Here is a 16,919-nt window from a genome sequence, read left to right as displayed (position 1 = left end):
ACTGTCACGGCAGTGCAAGCAGTTCACCTGCAGGTTAATGCTTTTTACACACACTCACCCAGCATGGCTTTGCCTTCGTCCTCCAGCTCAAAGCGCAGAGTTTGCAGCTCCTGCTCCGACTGCTGTTTGAGCGTCTCGATGCTCTGCCGGTGAGCCTCTCTGAGAGACTGCAGCTCTGCGTGGTGGTGATGGCGGAGGCGCTCCTCCAGGTCCTGACGGAGGGCGAGACAGGGGAGGCAATTGTTTCAGATAATGAGCGGTGAAAAGGGAGATCAGGGGGTGGGAAGGACGAGCGAGACAGAAATCAGACTTGAGAAATAAAGGTCGACTTTACATCAAAATGCATCGTGCAACAGAGCATTTTCTCACATATGAAGAGTCATAAAATACTTAGACTTCTAATAATTAAGTTTGGTCCCGTTAAACACTTCGCTGGAGCTACTTTAAAGAAAACATCTCATCTTTGAGCAGAACTATAAACTGTCTACACGCCCATGGGGTTTCCCCCATGTTTTTAGTTTGATGTTTTATCATGTTTTAGGTTGTTTAGGTTTTGGTTTTTGAGTTCATGTTTTAGTCAGGTCTTGCCATTGTTTGTCATTGTCCCCAGCTGCTCACTCACCAATCACTCCCAGTTTAGTATTTAGTTCCCAGGCTCCCCTTCCATTTTGTGGAATCTTTTTCCCTGATTTTCACCCCTCATGCCACGTATCCAAGATAAGTGTTTTTTTTTTCAATATCATGCCAAGTCTTTTGTTTTCTTTACTCATGTTCATGTTTTTTGTCCCACAGTTTAGTTTTTTGTCATCCGGATCAGCTTTTTGTTTTGTCTTAAGTTGATTAATAAACCCAGTTTGCTTTTTACTCCTCTGAGTACCACCTCCTGTCATAAACACGCTGTAGGTCTCTGAAATACATCTGAAACACGGATGCATCCCGCTATGATGTCGCTGTCTGGTGTAACGGTGACCACAGCTGACAGAAAACCCAGCTACAGCACCAACCAACTGATTTAATGACACTGTTTGCTTTGTACATCACCTGATATAAAGTAACCTTTTTTTATTGCTTTTATTGTAACTGCAGGAGTTTAACTTGAGGGTGGAAGGACTCGTTTGATCGTCTCAACAACAGAAGACAGCAGCCGGCCCGGGTTTGAGGCCCTTTGCTGCATGTCTTTCATCACTCTCTCTGCCTCCTTTCAAGTCCACCTGCTGTCAAAAAAAGCCCACCAGCACCCACAAAGCCTTATAACAGCATAATAACACCCAAAGCACACTTTATTTTCAAACAGAGTAGAAGTACAAGTACTTACCTTTTAGTACTTACTGATACAGAGTACCGATGAGTACTAATCAAGGCCATAACAGCTCTTACAATTAAATTTGATTTCCTTTAGGCATTCAACCCAAATACAGCTGCATAAAACTCCTCTTAGTGCAACATATTGTGTTAACATTTTAACTTTCACAAACACATTGCAGGAAAATGAAGCTCCTTGTTTTTAAATTCATTTAAATGATTTTATTTGTTTCTCTTTATATTCTTTTATGTATTTTTAATGCCTCTTCCACTCCCTGCTGCAATGCTTTTGTTTTATGTGAAGCACTTTGAATTGTTTTGTACATGAAATGTGCTATACAAATAAATTTGATTTGATTTGATTTGACACCGGGATCAGTTCTGTGGTGTCGACCCTCATAGATTACATCGTCTGCTCCTAATCTGTGACACTGAATCGGTTCTTTTTGACAACACAGTAAAAAAGGCTCATCTTAAACTGTCTCGTCATTATTTAAATGACTTGTACGAAACAGAACAAACATCCTTGGAACTGACGACATCACCTGAACTCGTTTTTACTCAGATTTTAGGAAATGTGTTTCATGAGCCTCAAAATTTGAGATTCATTCATCACTACAAGCAAATAAAGGGGAAAATATTCCAATTAAAGTCAGAAGGTTTTGATATATTTTGACCCATTTCATAAAAACTGAGGGTACGTTCTTATTTGAAAGGTTTCTATTTGATAAAAAAAAAGAACAAAACAAGCAGACACTGATTAAAAAAAAAGCTGCATCTTTGATCACACAAACAGACAGAAGTAGATTTTCTTATTTCAAACCGGCCGGATTCTTTTCAACAAAGGAGCTGCGTTGCTCATTTTAGCAAATTTAAGCCTTTTGTGACATCTCCGCTGGTGAAAATGCTCCTTATCCCAGAATAAAGTCCCAAGTTTCTAAGTTCTGTCCAGAAAATATACGTCAGAGAAGCCGTCCAATCAGGATGAGGCCTGGTCAGTGACCTGGGAGCAGAGGGGTAAAACAGCTTATTCCCCTTCCTCCTACCTCCATCACCCCAGTGTTTCTGAGCTAAATGAAGCGCAGCTGCACAGTACTTTCATGACCCGCTGTAGCTGCACCCTTTTCTGACCAAATGATGTGATCATCTGTGAATGAAAACAATAACCAGATAAGGGAATTCAGTGTGGGCTCGTCCCAGGAAAACACAGCTGCTCCTTCCTTCCATCACTTAACAAGTCGTTCTTAATTATTCCCCCTAAAAGAGAAAATTACTGTTCACAGTCATTTTAGCTGATTTTTCTTTTGCAAATTATACCAATAAAGCAGCAACGGGGAACATCTAATGTGTTATTCATAGAAGGTTGACGGCCAGATGCTTCTGGGAAAAGACTGGCGGAACAACGACATCCTTGAATATTCAACAGAGGAGGTGGACGGCAGAGTCACTCTGAGCGTTTGGCTGGTTTTAACACTTAAAAATGCTAAACAGTTCATTAATGATAATCTGGATTCTGAATTAAATTGCTCCAGCTCTCCTGATTCTCTCAGCATTTCCATTTCTGATGTTTGCTCTCTTTGAGCATCACTTATTGATCGGTCCTACATCTATTAAAACAACATTTCTCAGCCGTTTCAGCCTGATTTCTCCTGTTTTCGGCCTTTTTTACTCGTGTCTTCCTGCTTTTTTTAATCTTTACTGCATTTCAGTCGCTTTCACTGGCTTCACACACTTTGCTGTCGTACTCAATGTGTTGTTGTGTCGTTGGTTTCCTGCTGACGCATTAGTTTTGGGGCTTTGCAGCTCAATTGATTCTGTGCTTTTACTTCTTGACCTCAATTTCTTTAAAAATGGCAGTAAAAGCTGTAAAAAGCATGGGCTCTGTGCATAACAGTTACAGGTTTAAGTACAGTGATTATAACTGACATAATCACCTCGATCTGATCAAAAGCCCCAAAACAAGTTAACCTCTTCCTGTACGATGACCAGATGTGTTGGGCTCCGTGTTTCAGAGTTGCACTAATAACATTTGCACAAATATCATCATAGTACGATATAATGTAAATTATCCATATACCCTATATTTCTTTTTGGTTCAGTCTGCTCAGTTAAATTTATTTTTACCTTTATTGTTAAACGTACAAATCTGTTTTATTTATTTAGTTTACTGATGTTTATTATTCTAATTTATATTTACCCTACTCTTCATACTGTAGATTTGTATATAGCTGATGTTTATTCTCTATTTTTATTCTATTGTATTTGCTTGTTTTTCCTTTAATTGTTTACATATCTTTTATAGTGTACGCTGCTGCAACACAATAATTTCCCAAATTGGGATGAATAAAGTACTTATCTATCTATCTATCTATCTATCTATCTATCTATCTATCTATCTATCTATCTATCTATCTATCTAGTTCAGAGTTTTATTCATTTATCAGGCTGTGCATCAACATTAACACATCCAGTCAAACATGATTTAGAGCTGCAGGCTGACCCCACACTGAGTGGAATTGCATCTGATCGTTAACCTGTGGGCTGTAAAGGGCTCGCGGAGCAAAATCACAGGTGACGGGTGTACGTTTGGATAAAACCTGATTTATATTGGCAAAGAATTCGCTTTAGGCCTCTTATCCTCCTCTTGGGCAGAAGATGGTGGTTTGGGTTGAAATGTTCTAACTTTCTGTATGAAGCTGTTCCCTTCGGGCTCTCAAAATTAAAGCAAGATAACAGACATTTAACCTTTTAACTAGGGCTGGGCAACGATTAAAATGTTTAATCAAATTAATCACCTGATTTCCCTGATTAATCACGATTAATCGCATTTGTACGCAAAATCCAAAAATGAATCCAAAAGTAGTGTATAGCTTTTAGCATTTAGCTTTATTTTAAATGTGCTGCCATATGAATGAAAGTGCCATAACATTTGTTGTGCAAACACACTTTTAACATCAGCATCTTTCTGTAGTTTTTATGTAGAAGCCTCGTTCCACTGTCTGTTTCCTTGAATGACTTGCTGCTATCAGTTGTGTGTTTTGCCTTTAAGTGATATTTTAGACTGGAACTACTACGCTGAGAAGACAATTCAACTTGGCAGTGTTTACAGATGACTTTGGTTCTGTCGACTCCGCCGTCTGGAAGAACTTTAAAATGAAAACGGCCGAGTAAAAGTTCCGTACCCTTCTCCATGTTTGGTGGATCCGCCGATTACTTTCTTTTCCGGTTCCACAGCAGACAGCAACAGACTTTTACAAAATAAAAGCCTGTGAGCAACAGACTTTTACAATAATAAAATAGATAATAAAACCTGAGCTAATGTGTGATAAAATATTTATCAGCGCTAAATAATTAACGAGTTAACGCACTAATAACGAGTTAACTCACCCAGCCCTGGTTTCAACGCAAAATTTGCTTTTTAAGCAAGATTAAGGAATGCCAGGAATAATGAAGGCAGTTCTGAAGGTGAAAGGAGGTCCAACCTGTTACCAGCAGGGTGCTGCTCATGTTGCCTTTACTCATTTATTTATTTATTCATGTTTGAAGCAGGCACACAAACTCCTTATCACCTCGCAGGATAAATATGGAAAACAATAGAAGGCTGTCGGCTTCAACCAGCAGCAGCTCAAATAAAGCCGACATGCAGATGTTCCCGTTGAAGACATCAGGCCATCACACAGCTGTCAGAACACACTCTGTAGGTCCTGATGTGCGACATCAGTCAAAGGTAAGTGAATGAGACGATCTTTACCGACTCATTTCACACGTTTTTCTTTGGCATTCATCTGAACAACAGCTCAAATCTTTTAAAGTGATCTGAATTGTTTATTTGTTTTCACAAGCGTACCTGATGTCAGACATAACCGGAGCCCGAGTTTTAATATTTCTCTGACTCTCCGTCTCTTTTTTAAACAGTAAAACATGAATCCCACGTCCGTATTTATGCCTTTTTTCTCTCTTGGAAGCAGCGTCAAACATCGTTCGTCTCAATAAATACGTGACAGAACTGATTCTTCTGCCAAACGGGATTCTTTTAAGCCGCAACACTTTAGCATTTCCGGCTCCAAAGGCTTCAGCACAGATGTCCAAACTTCTCTAAGACTTCTAACAACACTTCAGGCCTCAGAGGACTTTTGGTTTTCCCGGCTCGTCCTCAGTGTCCTGAAGCAGCCGCTGCAGATGTGTGCAGAAAGTCCAGCGGGAGACTGCATCCCAGTACCAGGAAGGGAGTTTTATTCACTGGTATTGATCATTGGTGCTTTTGTGCTGCGGGTCGGTAAAAAGCAGCTTTTATTCCTTTAATTAAAAGGGAGAACATTAATCACTCGTAATCACAATGAATCCTATAATTACCAACAGACTTTAATGCTGTTACATTCACCTCCTCCTCTGAGTGTGTGTGTGGAGGCCCGGTTACTCCATTTTCTTTCCATTACTGTACTGTCACCATCTGTTACTTTACCAGTAGCTGAATACATTTAACTACATAAAAAGGAACGATGCTGATGAACAAGCGCTCCAGATAAACAAAGACAGGACGGAGACGCAGGCTTTCAGCCCCTCTGGCAGCCTCGGCTCTTAATCCTGACCCAGAGGACGACTTAAAGACGAAGGAGCCCAGGCGTCCGAGGCTGCCGCCTGAAAGCGTGTCTGATGTGCATTCAGACGGTCTTAAACCGAAGGTCAGGATCTGAATGCCTAAACTAACCTGAAGGACTTTACAACAGGGGGAACTCGGGTTGGGAACGATGATCTCAGGTCACATAAGACAGAAACTAGGATGGTATATCAGAAGTAAACGCAGCTTTGGGTTTTTGGTGCAAACTGTGATGTTCATAAGCTCATTAGTTTTAACATTTAAATGCTTTAATGCACTAACATTTACAAATAAGTCCAAAAACACAATTTCAGCAATTAGGTTGAAAACTATTCTCTGAAAATCAAAAGGAGCAGCCCAAGAGTCTCAAAGACATATTTGTCTAAGAATGGACACATTGATTATTATTCACCCCCATGTGACCAGTGGAAAGAGACAGACATCATGCATCTGCATGCCTACTTTGGCATCCTCATCCTTGCTGGTGTCTACAGGTCAAGAGGGGAGTCGACTGAAAGTCTGTGGATGCTGAGGCAGGGAGAGCAATTTTTAGAGCCACAATCTCTCTGAAAAGCTTCCATGTATTCTCCAAGATAAGCATGATTTATGACACCCAAGTATTGAGTACAGTGGATTTTTAACATCGATTATAACCTTATGACAAAAAGAACATTGTTAATTGTGTTCTAATAGAGACTGATTGTATTAATTAAACATATATGTTATATCAGTTGTTTGAAATTGAGATAAAGACAATATATGTTAATGGTTTATGAAATAAAATTTTTTGTTAAAATATGTCCCGGGTCAATTTGACCGGAGGGACACCAAAGGGTCCCAAAAGTGAAGACCGTACATGAGTTAAATCTTTCCTGTTTAACCTGATGTTTCTTCGCCTCCACATTTAGTTGATTTCCTTTGAGAAGCACACTGGTCCCAGTAAGTCGATTCTCCCAGTCGGTGCGCAGGCAAAACAAAGCGAGACAGGAGAAGATAAGCCGCCACATTCCCCGTTTCTACTCGACGCTTTCTGTAGCAGCGAGTGGGGGAAACTAAATCTGGTTCTGTGAATGTGTGCGTGCTTCCACTGCAGGGATTTGAAACTGTTTTATTACTCTCTGGATATAACTTCCTGTGAACTGTGAAGAGATAACACCCGGCAATATGAACGTGCCTCCTCCACCCACCCAAACACACACACACACATCATCCTTCAAATGGCTCCACTCTGGATAATTGAGTTTTCTCTCCCCGCACCGCCGGCAGAACTATAAACACACCTTCAGCTTTTAACACTCCGTGTCACTTATTAAGTAAGGCTGTGATGGGAGGAATAATACTTTCAGCGTCTAGTTCGTGGTTATACGGAGTGATCGTGCAGCATCCACTGCGTCGGAGGAGAAACAAGAGCAGGAGAAGACGAGATAACAGAGAAGAACGTGTTCGTTAGGGCAGTCGGTTTGGTTTGAACAGAGAGAGAGGAGCTATCCTTCCTCCAAACACACACACACTCAGAATTAAAATTTATACTCAAGTAGTTGGCAGAAAGGCATCATAAGGACGCTGTTCTCTGACCTCCATTCTCCTGAAAGCATTAATACAATTACAGCATCCAGTAGGAGAAGGGGATTTGGAATTGTGATGTATAGCTGATCCAAATCGACCTTGACTGTGAAATGGAGGGATTAACACTGAGGAACATTTCTTTGGCACCTTGAAGGGTGGATATGTTGTGTTTGAGCATGCATATTTTGACATTTTATCGAAGAAGCGCAGCCGTCAGTGAAACTACGTGATGCAGGAGCGGTCTGCTGCCGCTGTGAGTGAGTGATGGCGGCGATGAGTCACTGCCAGTCTAACCTCGACTCTGACGACGCTCCGCTGAATTAAAACATCAAGGACGGCTTCTCCTGACTCTAACTGGCAGAGAGGATGACAGAGATGCTAAAGCTCATATTCTCTTTGAAGATGGAAATGATTTGAATGAAACAGCAGGATTATAATTCTTAGATTTTGATTAAAACTGCTGGTTCTGATACTGTAGCTCATTTTAGCATTTTTTAACGCCTACTTTGTTCAGCTGACTAAACTAGCTGCATCCCATCGAGCTACATTTAGTCCATTTATTTAACACTTATCAGGCTCCAAAGGTGAAATTAGAGATCTATCCGAAAAACAGGCCTAATACCACTATATGATCCACAATTCCATCAGTCTGCATCAAAGAAAGCAAAAGGAAACACAGACAGACGGCTATTGTCATGACGTTGTCAGTTCTGCTTTCCACCATTTACTGTGACGTCGAGCTCGAGCTAAACTGTGACGTCGAACAGAATCAAAAGGGAAAGCAGCCAGTGGGAAAGGAGTCGGCCACCTTTTGTTTGGGTAAATACTCCCGTGCATGCAGATGTTGACCTTTATCTATATTATTTAAATGTGAAATGTGCACATTTAACATTATCTGAAAAGGTTCCAGTGTGGGATGAACGCAGCTCTGCTAACACGGACTGTAATTAAAAAGCTTGTTTATGTTTAAGATCTGCATTCTGCAACGGTAAAGGCTTATAAATGTACGTTATGTATTTATTGATTTGTTTTTACAGCCACTACGTCTACAGAGGAGTGATTTAGGGCTGATTTATGGTCGCCTACGCAGAGCCCTCTCCGTCAACGGAGACCCTCCCGGAGACGCTCTCCGTCGCTTGGCCAAAATTTCTGTCCGTTTCTCAATACCCAAGTCTGTACTCGTGTGCTTACAAGTACGGACTTCTGAGCACACAAGCACACAAGCACGCTCATTGTGCATTTGGAACGGAACGGAAGCGTCATCATCGCTCGTGCCGCACTGCTTTCTGGGATAGCAAGCTGTCTGAAGTCTGCACAAGTCACCACAGAAGCAAACTCGATAAAATGGGCGGAGCCAGCACACATCCGGGAATGTGGAGCGTACTTGTCTGGATGCGTACTTTGAATTGGAACAGTACTTGGTCCTTCGGTGATGACGTTTCAGAAGTACACGAGTACGAAAGTACAGACAAGTACGCATATTGAGAAACGTCTATCCGTCGAGGCGATGGAGACCGCAAGGGTTGTGATTGGTCGGCTAACGACATCATTTCCGGAATAACTTTTCCGGTTTAGCTCCTTCCTCTCACAACAACAACACCGCCATTTTTGAAAGAGTTTACTGTGTGCTGGTCAACATTTGGTCAAAATTATTTGCATTTCAATATCAACAAGCTCCAACTCCAACAACAGTCTTTCTCTCTCGGTCGCCATCGTTCACTGTGAGGAGCCGGAAGGTGAACAATCAATCAACCACTTTCACCATAGACGTCGCGAGATTGGGGTCGTCTAGCGTAGCGACGCCTACTGATCGGGAGGTGAACTGCCTTGCGTATCCGACAGCCCGACGGAGAACTTCGAAAGGACGGACTACGGAGACAGCTTGAGGGATAGCGACGGAGAAGCATACTGAGGCCTTTAGGCTCACACAGACCTCTGCATACAGTACCTACGATGACAGTCGGTGGTGGTAACATGCTCGCAATTGCAAGAGTAAAGCTGCTCCATACGGATGCATGATTAAAAATATTTCATGAACTTTATTAAAGAGAAAAACACACTCAAGTTTGTTTGGTCTCAAAGCATTCTGATGAGAAACTGTTCATTTATAGTGCAACAAGGCATCCGCCTGTCTGCTTTATGCTTAAAGACTGTGCCGTTGGTCAGAGTTTGGGTGCGTTTGCCGCCGCCTACCTTCAGGTCCCGTTGCCTGGTGTGCTCCATGTCCTGCACGGCGCAGAGGTGGGCTTCATGCAGGCGCTGCTGCCGCCTCTGATGCTCCATCTGCAGCTCGTCCAGCTGCATCCTCAGGTGTTCCCTCTCCTGGCTGAACTGGTGCTGCAGCTGCTGCAGCGATGACTGCGACTGGGACAGCTGCATCTCCAGACTCTGCTTCAGCAGGGATATCTGCAACAAGGACAGAGTGTCAGTGGTCTGCGGGCGGGGGAACAATACATCTGCACACTGAACGACTGGATAAAAGGTTTGAGGAGTCAAAGTTCAGGCTGTCTGTGGGGAGCAGCGTGTTTATGTGGCAGGATGATAAAGAGCGGAGAGAGGGGTGGAAATCAGGCTAAATTAAACACATACATCCAGAAGCCGCCGCTGAAAGAGCCTTTAACTATATGCAGCTTTATAAAATAAATGAAAAAACTAAAACACATTGTTGTGTGACTCACTCCAACTGTTTTTTCTGGACAGTTTGCAGAGTTATGCTGAATAAATCCTCATCGAGTGCTCAGAGGATCAACAGTATTCTTTAACAAATAATAAGGCAAAGTAAGGTTTATTTGTTTGGCAAATTTCATAAGCAAAGGAAATCAGAAAATACAGCAGGAAAAAGGTACAGTTGGGTTAAAATAAATAAATCTAATCTAAAACTTTATGGAAAAGAGGCAGGTTCTATCCACTGACTGCCCCCTAAAGAGCTCAGTGTCCTCCTCGGTTTATGTCTTTCGTTAACCAGCAGCAACTCAAGTCTATTCTGTAGGTAACAGGTAACCAGTGCAAAGGGATGAGCTCAGTTCTCCCAGTTCTGGTCTGGCAGCTGTGTTCTGAATGAGCCTTTTTGGGAAGTATTGTTAAGCAAAGTAAGCTGTGGTCAGCGGTGAAGCGAGCTGGTGTGGGACTGGACGCAGGAACACGTGTTGGAAGGATGCTCACCTCATCTGCTTTAGAAAGTGTTAAAGTCGGCTTCGACAATCAGGCGGGGAGCAAATGATCTGAATGAATAATTCAGTAGTACTTAGAAACATCAGCGAGGTAGGTGTTGATCTACTGCAGTTATATGTGCTAAAGTAAGTGTTCCATCCAGAAGTATCAGCTTTCATACCTGGAAGGTAAAGAAATAGCCCTTCAGATAATTACTGTAGACATTTGCTCTATTCTAAAAGGTACAAAATCCTCCCTCCTGGAGCTTCCTTCAATCAAACTATTAAACCTGATGGTGGAAAACATGGAATGAAAACATGGAAGTTTAATAATGTTTAATGCTTATTGGGTTCTTTAACGAGCCTCCTGAATCTATTTTGTCAGCTTTTCTGTGACTTCATCATCACGCAGGTTGCGCTGTGTTGCCGTGGTTTTCCAGTTTCCCAGCATTCCCGGTTCCTATCACATCTGGAGCCTTTCTGTACCTGCTTGGGTTCTCTGTGGCGCCTTCCTCCCACCCACACTCCACAAATATGATGGTTACGGTTAACTGGTGATCTGAAATGAACTGTCAGCGGATCAAACATGGCTGTTTGTCTCTGTGATGGACTGGCAACCTGCCCGTGTGGTGCCCTGCCTCTCACCCGCTGACAGCTGCTATGTGAACCACTGTGATGAAGAAAAATGCATCACTTTCACCTCCTAAAGATGCATTTTTTGCCAATAGGGGCACATAAATTGTTTATTTGCAGGTGGAGGCCATGATTTAAAGCTTACGTGGAGTGGAAAAGTACGGAAGCCCAGAGCGGACGTGGTACGTATAAACTTTTTTCTGATCGTTTTCTCGAGATAACGAGTTAATTTACCGATGGTTCTCGAGGCCGCTTTTTTTCCCCAGTCCGCCCCTGTTTATATGTGTTTATATATTTCTGGCAAAGGTGTACCCATTTTGAAAGGGGGGTAAAAATGGGTACACCTTTGCCAGAAATACATATAAACACATATACGAGATAATTAATTTGAGATCTCGAGAAAACGATCGAATTAATTATCTCGTTATCACGGTAAAACGGATGGAATAAAATGTATGTATCTATGGCCGTTTAGGGCTTCCGTAGAAAATAGTTCAAAGACAACATATACGAGTTAAAGAAAACGACTGCATACTCTGAGGCATTGAATATACTGTAGAGTGTAACTCATTGGGAAATAATTGCTTTGTGTTTTCTTCATGTTTTCTGCAGAGACCCACTTTTACAAACCGTTCACACATCCGCTAACTAACATGAACTGCGCGGCCTCACACTCACTCTTGGGTTAGGTCTCCTCAAACAGAGAAATATCCAGTTCTTTAGCTGCCAAATGCACCATTATGTGTGCTGTTGTTGGCGCCGGCAGGTTGAGCACCGAGGGTTTATCAGAGCTCGGGGCTGTCTTACGGTGACTTTCTGGGATAAAGTTGGATCGATCGTGTACGAGCTCGGATTTCGCTGACCCCCCTTTACAGTTGCAGCCACTCCATTTGGACTCGGAGAATTTCACAGAAAAGTGGCATCAGCTCCCGCCTCAAAGCATCGCTCACGTCTGTGAAATTGAAGGCCGTTTGATTTGTAAACATCATCTTGTCAAGTAGACTGACTGCTGATGGGATCTGGCATTAAATCCAATAAATATGGTTCATCTGGCTGCGAGATGCGGAGCGGGCACATTAATCATCCACAGCGGCTGATGGAATCAACTTAAAGCAGGCCCCATCGGTGTGTATGATGACCACACGCTGCTCGGCCACGCCACATTAATGTTATCTGCAGTGATTAACAGCAGCTCTATGTAATGAACGTGTGATTAAGTGATGGAGAAATAAATCAGGCCGGGTCTCACAGACGCTACAGGAGCTTAGAAGAGTTGCTCTTATTGCTGCCTCCATATTAGCTCCGAGCCCATCAATGTTTTTCTCCACAACTCGTATAATTACAGCCATTCAGCCACAAGCTGCGAGCTTCAGGGTTTTGGTGCTGATTATAAGCTGAAGATTAAACTTTAATCAAGTGAACACAGATTTCGCAGCTAAAGGCCCTTAAGAGAACCAGGAAGTATAAGCTCTTTGTCTTCTGGACCACTTCGTGACTACCTAAACACACGTATAACTCTTCTAATTTGCTGCTTTTAAAATAGAAAAGAGAGACAAGCCTCATGATCGGCAGCTTTAAGCTGCACCTGCTAAGCCGCACCTGTTCCAGCAGGTCCTCCACCTTCCTCTGCCAGCTCTCCCTGGCGTTGCTCAGCTCCTGCTCTTTGCTTTGTGCCAGCTGAGCCAGAGCCGAAGCCTTGTCCTCCTCGTGCTCCTCTCTCAGCTCCTCGCGAAGCTTCTTACACTCCTGCCTGCAACACAAAGCAAAACACACATTTAACTCAGTGTTTAAGGTGCCAGAAAACTAAATATAAAGACAAGTATGATTAAAACCATGAAACAATGTTGGAACAACCATCTGAGAGTGAAGAGTTTCCCTGGCTTTTAACCCAGACTCTGTTTCTGTTGTTGCTACATAAAGAAATAAGGAGTATGCACAGCACTGCACCCGTTAGCAGGAAAAGTATGTGAACCTGTAGGATTAGTGGCTCGTTTTTAAGGTGAAATAAGAGTGGTTCTCTGGTCCACCGACAAGATATTTCGATAAAATATGTGAAACAGTCTGGGTCATAAAGAAACGCGGGAGGAGTTCAAGGAGGAGATGAAGAAGGGAAAGCAAAATGCTTTGTGGCACAAATGAGACCAAATTCAACCACTTTGGTTGAAATAAGAAGTGATATGTTCGGAGAAAGGAAAGGATTGCATTCCAACGCAGGACTCTTATCCCATCTGTGAAACACGGTGGTGGTAGGATCATGGTTTGGGCCCGATTTGCTGCACATAAGGACCGGCTTGACAATGAATTCTGCAACATACCGACAAACTCCAAAGAGAAAATGTCAAAACATTTCATGTCTGTGAACAGAACTTTAAACGGATCCTGACCTTCATCCAACAGAAAAAACGGAGAATTAGAGCAGTTGTGGCTGCAGGAAATGGCTGAAATTCTGATCCATGGGACTTAAAAACAGCTCCTGTTGTTGCACTTATTTCAGCTAAATACTGAAAGCAAACTGACAAATACCTAATATCTGAACGTTTTTCTCAATAAATAACATAATATCTAATCTTTTTGTGTGTTTTGCTCTGTTGGGTTCTCTTTAGTCTGGTCTTACTTATGTAAATGATGATGTTTCAGGTTAATTCTAAACATTTCACCAACATTTAAGCACAGCTGTGAGCCTTAAGCAGCTAAATGTTCTTCTATGTTTCCTGGTTAGATGCTAACTTAACTAGGGATGGGAACCGAGAACCTGCTCCCAGTAGTTCTGTTCCCTTGGAATTGTTAATCCGCCTGCCAAACGATCCCGTTTAAAGGTTCTGCCAACGTCTGACACATCTGCGCGATGACGTCATGTGCACGCTCCGTATTTTGGTTCAGAATGTTTCCAACATGGCGTCGAGGCAGAAGCGCTGCAAAGTTTGGTTATATTTCACCAAAAAGGACAAAACTAGCTCAGCGATGGCGCAGTGTCTTCCGTCTCAAAAGTCCCAGAATGTAAAACTTCCAGGTCCCGTTGATTGTAATAAAGTCACCCCCCCCTTCATCGAGGCAGGGAAAAGTAAATAGAGGCAAAAACAGATAAAATGTTGGTGGATACTTGAAATTAAAGTGTTACTGCAAGCAAAGCCATTTATACGATATATAACCGGATGAGAACCGATTGAAGAATCGATAATGGAACCGGAATTGCTAAATTCTTAACAGTTCCCATCGCTAATCTTAACCTATTTGCTGCTTGGCGTTAAGAAGACTGAAACATTCAGCCTAAAGATCAGCATAATTTTTTTTAGCAGAGCAGTTATCTGCTGCTTATCTGCATAATTTGAGCAGTTTGTCTTCTTTTTGTGAGGTCTGCTGTGACGGTAAAGATGTTTTAGAGAGCCTGATGTCCCCTTAATGACAGCAATAAATTGGACTGTGCCATTAGACCACCACTTCCTTTGGGCGACCATCACTCTTTAACACTTGTGTTAACAGCTCTGACTGCGCGCGTGTGCGTCTGCACATTTCCAAACTAATAGCTGAGTGGGAGTCGAAATGGCAGCTGTTAAATGGAGTATCCAGCAAACACGTTTTTTTTTTTTTTGTCAGTCGGAGCTGGAAGGTGTCAGACTGAAAGCAGGATTTCACACACAGAAAAATGCTCGCAGTCGCACACCAGACGGTCACGTTCACGCTGCAGCACGCCTCACACGTGTCGACGTTGGTGAAGAAAGCCTGCAGTCACTGACATCTTCCCTGCTGCATCACACACAGACCTGAGGTTTCACAGAGCTCCGGGCCTCCTAATAAGCTTTGTTCTCCAGCGTGTGCTGGGCACAAAGACAGATGAGGCAGACAGAGAAAGAAATGAGTGAGTAGAGGACCGGAGAGATGGTCAAACTGTCAAAGACGGGGAGAAATATCAGGAAAATGGGGGATAATTGGCTGGACTTTGGTTTCTGTACAAATGGTCTCAAAATAAATCGAGTTGTGGGCTGTGGTGAGATGCAATAAAACATGTTGTAGTTTGTAAATGTGTTCAAATGAGTGACTCACTTCATTGTATTTGGAATATAATTAGAAAAAATGCATTGGATATATATATGTAACAGCTTTCTGGAAGATTGTGAAATCAGCAGGTTACCTGGTCAACGTGAGGGTGTCAGGATTGGGTGTACACTGGAAAAAATCAAAGTCTTACCAAGTATATTTGTCTCATTTCTAGTCAAAATATCTCATTACACTTAATATCAGACACAACTGCCTAACAAGTACCATTTCAGCCAGATATAGGGACTTGTTTGAAGACAATACATCTGGAATATCTTGTTAAATGAAAAAGTCTTCAAAACAAATTGTTTTGAGTCGGATTTCATATGAAACATGCTTTTTTTTCCATTTGAAGAGGTTTTTCAGCTAATTTCAAGATCACTTTTATCTCAAAAGTCCTAAATATCACATTTTATTTCAAGAAATCTTGACAAGCCGCTTTTCACTAGTTCCATTGGCAGATTTTTTGCTTATTTCAAGCAAAAACGTCTTTTATTTGTTGTTTTTTTACTTATTTTTGGAGGGGCATTTGTTCCAGTGTAAAAGGAGCGTCCACCAAAGCTTTAGTATTTCTAAGCAAGGATTGGTTGTTGCTCACCACTTTGAGCCAAACTCTTTGGTCTTCCAGCATCTACAGAGCAGAATATTGTGAAAGGATTCAGGGAGTCTGGGGAAATCTCAGTGTGGAAAGGCCAAGGACAGAAACTACCGCTGGATGAGCTGGGAGAAATGAGAAACCGTCATCACGCCACCATGATCCATACAGCCACATGGGCTCAGGAGAAGCTGGGAGAACCATTTCCACTCAACACGGTCCACCTCAGCATCCAGAAATGTAACCTGAAGCTGCACCACACCAGGAGGAAGCCATATATCAGCTCTGTGCAGGAACACGGCCCAGTTCTCTGGACACCAGCTCAGCTCAGGTGGACAGAAGGACAGTGGACACGTGTTCTGTGGGCAGATGAGTCCACATTTCAGCTGCTTCTGGGAAAAACTGCTGAGAAAGAGCATCCAGGCTGTGATCAGAGAAAGGTTTAAAGCCCGCGTCTGTGATGGTGTGGGGGGGGCATCAGCGTCCATGGCAGGGAGGGCTTCATCTGTGTGAAGGTGCCACTGATGCAGAGCTGGATGTTGATGTCAAATGTAGCTTTTCAAAGGCCCTCAGATAAAATATAAAACTCTTTGTACCTTTAAGTTGTTCCACCTTCGACCTTTAGGTATCGATTCGGATTTTTCATCAACGAGTTTTGGGAAAATAAATCTGAACAACGACCTTTCTGCCTGCTTTGATAAGGAGGACCTTGGCCGTCTTCAGCCTTTTAACCAACACAAGAAAGAGACGCCGTATAACTCCCGTCTCGGCCTCTTTGCTCTGCCTGTCGTATATATTTCAGATCCATTTTAGATCTTTTAGGTCTCAGGTTTAGAGCCTCGCACATGGCAGATCTCTTAGATATCCACACCCCTTCTGGCAGTCTGATGTCAGCTGGTCAAAGACTCCAGGGGACGGGGCTTTTACAGCAGTGGCTCCCCAGACTGCGGAACGCTAAAGACCCTTCCATTCAGGCAAAGGCTCCGTTTTATGTCTGTTTTGTCTCATCTCCTGTGCTCTTATATCTTTCTATGCGACTTTC

General features: G+C 42.6%; 1 protein-coding gene across 3 annotated transcripts in view; it reads right to left on the bottom strand.

Moving 5' to 3' along the window:
• fam184ab (family with sequence similarity 184 member Ab) overlaps positions 1-16,919 on the bottom strand; it is a 158,405-nt gene that overhangs the window by 41,677 nt on the left and 99,809 nt on the right. For all 3 annotated transcript variants that reach the window (XM_075459367.1, XM_075459369.1, XM_075459368.1), the window contains exons 13-15: positions 12,847-12,997; positions 9,659-9,871; positions 59-212 (exon numbers count right to left, since the gene is read on the bottom strand). In XM_075459367.1, the coding sequence (XP_075315482.1) occupies positions 59-212; positions 9,659-9,871; positions 12,847-12,997 (518 nt within the window). The remainder of the gene's footprint in view (positions 1-58; positions 213-9,658; positions 9,872-12,846; positions 12,998-16,919) is intronic.

Source organism: Odontesthes bonariensis, chromosome 24 (assembly GCF_027942865.1).
Source record: "Odontesthes bonariensis isolate fOdoBon6 chromosome 24, fOdoBon6.hap1, whole genome shotgun sequence".
Classification (NCBI taxonomy): domain Eukaryota; kingdom Metazoa; phylum Chordata; class Actinopteri; order Atheriniformes; family Atherinopsidae; genus Odontesthes; species Odontesthes bonariensis.
The sequence above is the reverse complement of the archived record's forward strand: the minus strand, read 5'-3'. Positions and strand labels throughout refer to the sequence as shown.